General features: G+C 41.3%; 1 protein-coding gene across 1 annotated transcript; it reads left to right on the plus strand.

Annotated features, from left to right (window-relative positions):
* Window positions 1-791: 791 nt before the first annotated feature.
* On the plus strand, window positions 792-6,632 carry bida (BH3 interacting domain death agonist). The gene is made up of 4 exons (XM_056282540.1): window positions 792-956; window positions 1,464-1,764; window positions 5,402-5,535; window positions 6,165-6,632. The coding sequence occupies exons 2-4, from the start codon at window positions 1,512-1,514 to the stop codon at window positions 6,381-6,383; spliced, it is 606 nt and encodes a 201-aa protein (XP_056138515.1). The 5' UTR covers window positions 792-956; window positions 1,464-1,511; the 3' UTR covers window positions 6,384-6,632.
* The last annotated feature ends 5,035 nt before the right edge of the window (window positions 6,633-11,667 follow it).

Consider the following 11,667-nt stretch of genomic DNA (forward strand, 5'->3'; position numbering starts at 1 on the left):
GTGTTTGGTAGATCATTTCTTTGTTGTAACAATGCTTCGTGGCAATAAATCTTATACCGTTGGAAAGCCTGTTTATTTTCCTTTTAAATGGTGTCACATTTGTAAGGAACATGCATTTGTGGGATGAGCAGCAGAGCTGAGTATGTGGGCTGCGCTCATGAAAAATTTGCCAAATCTTCTCTGCCAATGCCGAACAGCTTATTTTGCTGCTGCTGTTGATTCTTGTTTTGAGCTTCTGGTACCCCAGGTGCTGACAATCAGGTGCCTGATATAAGATTTATTGCCAAGAAGCATTGTTAAAACAAAGAAATCATCTACCAAACGCAAATTTCCTTAGTTTTTGTGCTGAGTTCCGTTAAAAAACTTAGCCTATTTGGCTTTTTTTTCTGAACATCTGCCCAATGTTTTGAGAAAGTGACAGTAAAGCTATGCGTGACTTGACGCTGTTTGATTGAGGAAGTAGGGCCAGACCACTCGGAAGAAACTATGCTCTAAAGTGGTGCTTTTAACAACGTTAGGGCTTTAGTTTTGTTCATTCGCGTTTTTGAGATTAGTATAGAATTGCACATCGTTATTTAAAAAGGGGACACACTTTAAAAACGGACTTAAAAAACGTGGAAAAAAACCACCTGAAATTGTGGACCTTTTGCTGTGCGGGGAGGTTCGTTCGAGCCATCCGACCCCCCCCCCCCCCCCCCCAGCTACGGGCTTGGTCGTAGTACGATGTCCCTGATACGGCTCCATAGCTTGTCGCTGTCTGACGTGTTCGTAAAAAAAAAATCATTTCCTGTTAAAGTATGAAAACGCCGCCACCATGCTTCGAACCGTCCCTGTGTGTTTGTGTCTGTGTGTTTGTGTCTGTGGCTCACTGGCTTCCTTCATCACACAGACAAGTCTGCCTCGGTCAAGGTAACGCTGCTTGGACGTGCCGAGGAAAGTAGCTCACGATTCAGAAGGTGAGTTTTAAATGGTGAAACCGATTGCAAAGATTTTTTTTGTTGTTGTTGAAAGCAGAGCTATTTCGTTATCTGTCCCACTCAAAAGTAGTTAAGTCAGGCGTTAACTTTTTTTCTTTCGCAATGATGATATCCGCTAATCCTAATTGGCTCGGTAGCGTTAAACTAATAAATTTGCTGCCGAGCTAATTTGGAAAACATCATTAGCGTTATGATCGTGATCCTTGCTGTCAACGTTTTACATTATTAGAGCTTCTTTTCGGCTTCATAGACGGTGCAGTTAAATGTTGAATTAATTGTTGAGGTGAGTTACCCCCTTCATCGTGAAGCGCTTTGGGTGTCTAGAAGAGCGCCATATAAATTTAATGATCCTTATTATTATTATTATTACAAACGATTATGGTTTAGCAATGTCTCCAATACAAACTTTAGCTAACGTTATGGACCCCCCCCTCCCAATCGCTCTCCGTGTATATGCTAACGTTTGCATCCCGTATGGCGAATTAGCGGAACTGCTACAACACCTGCGAAGAAAAGTGATCATCGGTGGACATCATGGAGGGAGTTTCTGGTCGCCTCAGCACCCCCTTGGTCCTTCTCTCCTTCCTGCACCAAGCGGACTGTGGGGCAGATCTGCGGAGGGAGGTCGACTCGCTGGGCAAGGAGCTCAACTTCACCCGCGGCGATGCCCCCTGCATCGACCCCGCCGTGGGGGATGGGGAGCTGCAAACGGACGGCCACACACCCAGCAGCATAAAAATGCTGTCTGGAGGTTTCCAGCCTCAGTTCGAACAACAGCAACGACCCAGTGAGTACCGTGAATAAATCACTTCTGTCCGATTTTTTCTGTGTTGCGACGCTTTAGTTTCACTTTATCAAGTCAATGCAAGCAAGTTGCATTATAAATCTCATTGTCTCCAAGTCCATGGCCCCCACTTAAATGAACTGAATGAAAAAAGAAAATGATATTTGCGTCTTTTGGAAAACGTTGGTTTTCAGTTGTTATTGTGCTGTTTTGAATCTACTGCTACTACTACTTTTGGCTGCTCCCGTTAGGGGTCGCCACAGCGGATCATCCGTTTCCATTTCACTCACACCCTGGTTACATTCCGTATTGACTACTGTAATTCTATCCTCTTTGGTCTTCCCCTCACGTGTCTTCATAAGCTTCAATTGGTCCAGAATTCAGCTGCCCGTATCATTTAAAAAAAAAAATCTGTTTTTTTTTATATTGGGCTTAAGCTCAATCATGACAGGTTCACAATCAAGCAATCCAATGTCCCCGAAAACACCTTCGCTAACCTGATCTGTTCTAAAAACTAGGCCCATTTCACATGCAGCTCTGCGACTCAATAGATTGTTGGCATTTGGCCCTTTTATCACAAAAATCCCAATTTTGTGCATCTTCCCCCGTCTCTCCGTGCACGCCACAAATTTCCCCGCGCACTGCAGTGCTCCCCCTGGGCTTCTCAGGTCGATTGATGTTTTAAAGAGCTGTGACCGTTCAGGCAGTGACCTATATGCAGTCTGTGACATGGTAGTGATGTCCACCCCTGTATTGATTTTAAAATTAACCAACTTGCCGCAGATCGGTAACTCCACTTGCCTCTTTTTCTCAAAATCCATCCCCTCTATGCAACCGAGAAAGTAGGGGCGGCGTTCACTTTCCGCTTCGCCCTCATACGCATCATCCTGGTAAACAACCTCCCTCGCGTCTCTGGTTTTGCGTACGGCAGCAAAATGTCCCAGCTTGTCGCATTTCCTGCAACGCCTGTTGCGTGCAGGGCATTCCTGCTGCTGCCCGTGCGCGCGATTACATCAGGGGCAGGCTGTTTTGGGCCGCTGTGCGTGTCCGTCGCCCTTATTGTAGTGGTTGCTAGCATTACTGCGGTGGCGGTTGGCATTGGCACCCTGTGCTTTGCTAACTGCATTCAGTTCAGCTGTAATTCCTTCCGCATTTTGCTATTTAACCAGTTCGAACTGACGGGCCATTTGCACCGCTTTTCCTAGCGTGAGCTCATCTTTCATCTGCAACTTCTGTGACACGTCTCGGTCATCAACTCCGATCACAACTCGTATCACGAATTTGCTCTTCCTTTAATGCCCCGGACTCGCAGTGTTCTGCCAACTCATATAAACTCCTCACAAAGGCCTCGACAGTCTCTCCAGCTCTCTGCGAGCGCTGGTGAAAACATGCACGTTCGTGGATGACATTTCTCCATGGTACGAAATGCTCGTTTAATTTACTGACCACCCTGTCATAATCGTTAGCGTGAGAAGCCTCTTCGAACGTAAATTAATTAAAAATAGCTTCTGCATCTTTCCCCATTGCGTATGTCAAGGAATTGACTTGGATCTCACCTTCCTCCGCATTTAGCTTGGTTGCTAGTCGAAACCGGGAAAACCTCTGAATCCAAATCAGCCATGCCGCCGGTTGTGTGAAATCAAATGCCTCGGGGGGATTACATTTTGCCATTCCTCGTTTCACCGGACCAACTCCGTTCCCGATTATTGGGGTAAGTGGATTCGAAGATCTTCTGACACCATGTCACGTGCATATACGACAGGCAAGGGAGTTGCGATTAATATCGTGCTTTATTCAGCCATCTGCTTCCAGTCCAGAGTAGAACAATCCCAGAATGCCCCAGTACAGAACTGCGCTTAAACATATTGTTGCGTGCCCCTCCTCTTACGTACACAGCATGCTGGGCACAGTAGTTCTCATCACAAAGGCCCTTAATAACTTAGCTCCTTCATATCTTTCCGAACTCCTTCATATCCACACGCCCTCCCGCACTCTCAGATCCTCTTCTGCTCTCCAACTCACTATACCATGAGCCATCCTTGTGCCATCCTTTTGGCCAGCATCTGTAGTTTCCCCAATGTACAAGTCACGGCAATCCTCCTGGCAGTAGCAGTGTACACTATATTGCATCACTATAGTGTCGAAAAAGTTGAGATGCGTATTTTCTTAACTCTGCATCTCAGTTGATTTCAAACTCCAAAACATGCTGCGCCAGAAATTGGTCCACGCAAAGGATCAGATCCCCCGGCACAAACGGAGCGATATAGTGTACGCTGTTAAGTGCCAGGAGGATCGCCATGACTTGTACATCGGGGAAACCAAACAGATGCTGGCCAAGAAGATAGCACAACACAGGAGAGCTAACGTGTCAGGCCAGGACTCCAGTCTACACCCATCTACAGGCCTGTGGCCACTCTTTTCAAGGATAAGGATATGCACATCCTTGATAGGGAGGAACGCTGGTTTGAACAGGGAGTCAAAGAGAAAGAGAGGCCATCTATGTGAAGAGGGAAGGACCATCCCAGAACGGGGGGGGGGGGGGGGGGCTAAGAGTACATTTGTCGCCATCTTACAATGCTGCGATTGCAAACATTCCCAAATACTCTGAATAGTACACATGGCCAATGTAACTCTAGTTAATGGTCACGCCCATATTTGCATATGTGGGGATACCTGCAGTCAGTTAAGACTGAAGAGGTCACTTAGGTGAGTGATGAAATGTATCTGTCAATAAACGTTGTATCCAGATGAACTGATTCAACTTTCTTTGGTTCATCCTTTTTATTTTTATTTTCATTTTCTCTCTGACTTCAGTAATGCTACCTTTTATATAAGTTTTTTTCAATTTGTTAGCACAAGTGACTTATAAAGAGAATTTTTAATTTGAAATGAGGAGGGGAGGATTAATTTTGATATTATTTATATAGTTTTTTTTAGAACATTTTACATTTATTTCATATTTTCAACTGTGTGGCCTGAAATAGAAATGATGCTCCCAAATTCAATAGCATTTCTAGTTAGCAGCTGAATATGTTTTTCTTTGCTAAAACATTTTTATTCATTTGTAAGTAATAAGTGAAGTTTATCAAAACAAAGGCCTGCAGAAAAAAGAGTGTTGAATGTAATTGAACTATTTTCAGACAGAACTGACATTGACCCAGGGGTGTAATATATTCAAGAAGAAACTATAGTGGGTATGCAACTATTTAATTTCTTTTAAGAAATGTCTAGATTTTGAGCAGTCTGCCATCAAGCTCTTAAAGCTTTTTAATTCTAGCCAACGTATCTTCTCATTTATGTAAAATACTGGCTTTTATTTCTACAAATGATCAATGAAGTGACTGAGCGGAAGCAAGAAGTGAAACCCACTTGGCCTTGATTAACTTTGTGCCTTTCTAGCTGACAAAAAAGAAAAAGCACTCATCAGTTGCAGGTTTACCAGCATTTTTCTAAGTCTCTTTGAATCATATGCATCCTACTGTTTAAACTGATTCTTATGACATAAGAATCAGTGATTTAAATAGCAAACTGCATGTGTTAAAATGTCATTACTCATTTTTTTCTACTCCATTGTCCTCTTTGTTTAACCCACAACCTGGCTTTCAAGCACATTCTGACCAAATGCTGTGTTTTCTTCCAGTTAACCCTAACGAAGCACAGGCCCTTCAGGCAGTCACAGCAGAACTGAGAGCTATAGCAGATCAGCTTGAAGAGAGGGTTGTGACTCAGGCTTCCCGCAACCTAGCCAGGAACCTGTCAAACGCACCAGTTTTTGTGAGTCTGCCCTGATCTTGGGCACTTTGTAATGGTTTCTCTGATGTTACATTATAGAGTGATGATGGCATGTGAAATTTTCATTAGTTACTCAACAAAATCAGCATAGACAGTGGCAATCACATTTTGTGTAGCTTCAGAATCAGAATACTTCATTTATCCCCGAGGGGAAATTGAGTAACCCGTTATTTAAATGTAACCCGTTATTTAGCTTGCCAATATAGCCATTTGTCGTCATTCATGCTCCCACTGCTATATTCATAACAGGTGGTATGATTTTTTAAAATGTTATTTTTTTGGGGTGAAGATATTAATAGTCCTACAAGATGTTTGAAATGGGTATTACATATTTGCAGTCACTTGCTAATATGGCGCTAGGTACATAATCATAATGGTGTGACTGAATTATGCATAAGACAGGAATGAATATTCTAATGGTAAATGTTAAGTATCAAATCACCAAAACTGTCCACAATCTCGGAAACCAGAGGCTAAATAATCTTACAATGATTAAACTGTCCATGAATTACAAAAAAACCCCCAAAAAAACATCACTCCCTTCAAAACAACCACATTTCTGGAGTATATGTCTTATCTAAACTTGTCTGTTGTCCCTTCATTCCCTGTAGTGGTGGATAGCTCACCTTACTCTGGAAGTGGAGTGGGTTTTGAAGCAAGGCCTGTTTTGTGGGCTGGAAAACCTACCTCAGGAACAAGTCATCATGGCTCTCACACTCAGTCTGGTGAAGGGTGTGTGTGATAAGGCCCCACAGCTGCTCAGAAACCTCTTTAACACTGCGCTACAGTACATCAACTCTACGGTGTCCAGGGGGAGTTGGGATGTGTAGTCTTAAGGGCCAGACCTATCTTGCAAGTCAGTGACAGTAATTTCTTCCTGGAGATAGCCTCTGGCCTCCCATTGAGTGATTTCATAAAAAGCAATTTATTGCTCTGCCTCAATTTAATCCTTATTTTTCTACCTAAATAATATTTTTCTATCTAATTTGTTCTCTTGTTTTTCCTTATGCAGCGGTCTGTACCAAGTCAGTTTAATTTTGGAGGAATTTTGTAATGCCGTATGGGAAAATAAACTGTCAACTGCCTTGTCGTATTTGAGTGATCATGACATAATCACATTAAATGTAACCCGTCATTTAGATCATTTGTAACTACATTGTTTTAAAAGGGAAACTGTGCTGCAGAGTTAACATTCTGTACCGAAAACAAATTCCACTGGCCTTGGTCGTGTGGCTAATAATTTTATCTGAAAGATGAATTGACAACTTGTGGAATGGGAGACAAATCTTTGACTACACACAAGCAACAAACCACCACAGACAGGTGCTTTTAAATTACCTTATACTTTATTATTCTAGTCTTGGAACTGGAAGGATACTCGGTACACTCAAAAGTCCAGGTACAACATGCCATGTCTTGGCGTTTTAGAGCCACACTTATTTGCTCTGTTCTCTACACCTTTTCCCTTTGTATACACAATCGTTTGATTCCATGAGCATTACTGTATGGAACACTGACATGAAATTATCCTTTCTCCATTTATATGTAATGGAAGGTGGTTACTACCCGTGCTACATTTCACCAACCATTCATAAAACTTCTTACTCATGCAACTAGCCACGGATGCCCCAAGTTAACCCTGAAAGAAGTAGTGTTTTGAACCAGCTGTGACTGGTATGTAGTTTGAAAAAGATGTACGACCTTTGCATCGTTTGATGTTGAAAGTGGCTTGGACATTTCTTACTCATGCAAATAGCCACTGATGCCCTAAATTAACCCCGAAAGAAGTAGCGTTTTGAACAAGCTGTGACGAGCGTGCAGTCTGAAAAAGATGTACAACCCTCGCATCGTTTGATATCGAAAAGTGGCGTGGAGATTTCAGTTATCAAGCAGTGTATCACTAACAGTCTGAAAAAAGGTGGCTTAACTGAATTTGCAGCTAAATAGATTGATTACTGGGGTCTCTGTCGAGGGATACCCTTCCCTGACAGCTGACAATGAGCTCCAAATAGGTATCCTTGATTGTCTATGGCAGTAAGTGGTCCGGCTGGAAAACCTGATGTCTTATTTGTACTCTGGACACCTGAGTCCTGTTGCGTATACTATGCTTTAAGATTCACACTTCACGCACAAGAAAACTAACTTCACTCGCTGTGAGTCAGAAACCGTATCGACAGGTTGATACTAATCATCTGATTGCCATCGTTAATGGCCCATTTTGTCCCCACACCCGATACCAGGCCTCCAAATCAAACTCAAGTATGAGAGCAAGACTTGGCTGTAAGGTTGTGCAGAGAAAGCAGTTGGGATGGGCCCATTTTTATTGGCAAGTTGCAGTGCAAGGTAGGCACGTCATGGGGTAAGAGTGGGGATAGCAAGGCAGTGCTGGAAGAGACAGGGGTCAACACCAAGGACAAGTGGCACCTGGGCCACTGGAGGTTATTAACCCCTAGCATAATTCCATCTAAGAACAGTGACAGCATAAGTCCATCTAAGAAAAAGCTATTTCATAAATCCTAGAGCTCCACCAATCCCCCAAAAAGCTGGTAATGAAATGCATTTACTTAATCCACTTAATGTAGGATTAGTTGTAAATCAGCCCTTTTTTCAGACCTTTCACCATACAGTCAAATTGACATAAGCAGGCTTTAGTCAAAACAAAACAGTGTCTTATTGCCCTTCATCCACCTCAGTAGAAGATGCAGTGTGTTGCGTGGTGCATGGTGTGATCCTACCAAATACAGAGATAAATGATAGTGTTTCCACAGTCATGTAACAGCTTTAACAATTTGTGAAGTCAAAATATTTTATCCATCTTTCAGCAAAATCTTTAATGAGTCTTTATTCTTGATGATAATCTTATTTCCAATTAAAAAGTCCACGGGAACTAAATTGTACTAAACTGGGAGATAATTTCACTAAATATGCACATAATTGTTCACTTACATAAATTACTGAGTTTCAGATTGTCAAAAGTTTAATTGGTATGTCAGTGGCTGCACTTGGGACTATCCATTGGATCATTTTGCATTTCACAAAAAAAAAAAAGGTTACAGCATTGACAACACTTACCAGGGGAAAAACGTGTGTGTGTGTGTTTATATATAATAGTATTTCTATTATACATACATACATATATGTGTGTGTGTGTGTATATATATATAGCGTTTTTCTTCCAAAACCGTCAATGGTGTTATAAGTGCTCAACTAATGAGGAGCGGAATATCAACACGGATACAGGAAAAAAAGTTTTAATGCATTGCATTACAGGCCTGTTGCACATAAAAACGTTTTTTCCTGTATCCGTGTTGATATATATATATATATATATATATATATATATATATGTGTGTGTGTGTGTGTATGTATATTGAAATCAGAATGAGTTTTATTTGGCCAAGTATGTGTAGGCGTACACATACAAGGAATTTGACTCCAGTTTCCTCCATGGCCATCTATCCATGTACTTACACACACACACACACACACACACACACACACACACATATATATATATATATATATATATAGCTATGGCATGAAACAGGCTTGTACTGTCTCATAAAGAAGTTATTTGACTCACTGGATTTTGTATATATATATATATATATATATATATATATATATATATATATATATATATATATAAAACTGTGTTTAAAGAAACACTCTACGGTAGGAAAGTGCTCAACAAATAAGGAGCAAAATAATCCAGTGATTGGTGGCTGATGATTGCTTATGGCATGAAACAGGCTTGTGCTGTTTCATAAAGAATTTACTTGACTCACTGGATTATATATATATCAACACGGATACAGGAAACTTTTTTTAATGCATAGCAGTACTGCTATGCATTAAAATCTTTTTTTCCTGTGTTGATATTCCGCTCCTCATTAGTTGAGCACTTGACACAACTGACGGTTTCGGAAAATAACCCCGCTATATATATAGCGTTTTTTTTCCGAAACCGTCAATGGTGTTGTTATAAGTTCTCAACTAATGAGGAGCGGAATATCAATACAGATACAGGAAAAAAAGTTTTTAATACGTTGCAGTACAGGCCTGTTCCGTGCATCGTGCACTCATCAGCTGCTAATATATATATATATATATATATATATATATATATATATATATATATATACAAACACAGGTCTGGAAATATTTGGACAGTGATACAATTTTCATAATTTTGGCCCTGTACGCTACCACAATGGATTTGAAATGAAATAATCGAGATGCAATTGAAGTGCAGACTTTCTGCTTTAATTTGAGGGTATTTACATCAAAATTGGAGGAAGGGTTTAGGAATTGCAACAATTTTCATACATAGTCCCCTCATTTCAAGGGACCTAAAGTAATTGGACAGTTGACTCAAAAGCTGTTTCATGAGCAGGTGTGGGCTATTCCCTCGTTATTTCATCATCAATTAAGGAGGTAAAAGGTCAGGAGTTGATTTCAGGTGTGGCATTTTCATTTGGAAGCTGTTGCTGTGAATCCACAACATGCGGTCAAGGGAGCTCTCAATGCAAGTGAAACAGGCCATCCTTAGGCTGCAAAAAAGAAAAAATCCATCAGAGAGATAGCAGAAACATTAGGAGTGGCCAAATCAACAGGTTGGTACATTCTGAGAAAAAAGGAATGCACTGGTGAGCTCGGCAACACAAAAAGGCCCAGGGGTCCACAGAAGACAACAGCGGTTGATGATCGCAGGTGAAGTTAAGTGAAGAAGACTCTTCAGGACGTAGGCATATCATTATCCAGGTCTACCATGAAGAGAAGACGTCACGAGAGCAAATACAGAGGGTTCACCACAAGGTACAAACCATTCATCAGCCTCAAGAATATAAAGGCCAGATTAGAGTTTGCCAAAACACATCTAAAAAAGTCAGCCCGTTTCTGGAACAGCATTCTTTGGACAGATGAAACTAAGATCAACCTGTACCACAATGATGGGAAGAGAAAAGTATGGAGAAGGTTTGGAACGGCTCATGATCCGAAGCACACCACATCATCTGTAAAACATGGTGGAGGCAGTGTGATGGCATGGGCGTGCATAGCTTCCAATGGCACTGGGTCACTAGTGTTTACTGATGATGTGACAGAAGACGGAAGCAGCTGCATGAATTCTGAAGTCTATAGGAACATTCTGTCTGCTCACATTCAGCCAAATTCAGCAAGGTTTATTGGACGGCGCTTCATAGTACAGATGGACAATGACCTAAAACATACTGAGAAAGCAACCCAGGAGTTTTTCAAGGCAAAGAAGTGGAATATTCTACAATGGCCGAAGTCAATCACATGATCTCAATCCGATCGAGCATACATCCCACTTGCTGAAGACAAAACTTATGGCAGAAAGACCTGCAAACAAACAACTGAAGACAGCTGCAATCAAGGGATTCTCAACAAAGTATTAAGAATGAACATTTTATTTATGATTATATTCATTTGTCCAATTACTTTAGGTCCCTTGAAATGAGGGGACTATGTATGAACATTGTTGCAATTCCTAAACCCTTCCCTTCCTCCAATTTTGATGTAAATACCCTCAAATTAAAGCTGAAAGTCTGCACTTCAATTGCATCTCGATTATTTCATTTCAAATCCATTGTGGTAGCGTACAGGGCCAAAATTATGAAAATTGTGTCATTGTCCAAATATTTCTGGACCGAACTGATATATAAATTGTTGTGGATTTTCCTTTATCCTTTTAATGGGCTCTTACCCCAGCAACCTCTGGGGAGAATAATCATCGGATAAATATTAAAGCAAACAGAGAATCTTTAATGCATCTGCAGATGGAGAGACATAAGGCCACACAGAGGTTCGTCTGTGAGGATATGCTCTGCCCCTGAGCTAGAGATAGTGTTTTTTTTATAGAACAGTCCGTTGCGTCATACACTATGTTTCCTGCATCAACGAAGGTGTAATCTTACAAAGGAATGAAGGAAACATCTACGTTAATCATGTTCTGTGCCTCGTAAGTGTCTGTAAGTCTGTTGCACTTATCTTTTGCTGTACCAGGCCGTTCCTGGGATGCGGCAACGGGGAGGCAAGCATGATAACAGTTGCTATGTGGCCCCATGGAAGGTACACATGAGAACAATGGGT

Source organism: Lampris incognitus, chromosome 6 (assembly GCF_029633865.1).
Source record: "Lampris incognitus isolate fLamInc1 chromosome 6, fLamInc1.hap2, whole genome shotgun sequence".
Classification (NCBI taxonomy): domain Eukaryota; kingdom Metazoa; phylum Chordata; class Actinopteri; order Lampriformes; family Lampridae; genus Lampris; species Lampris incognitus.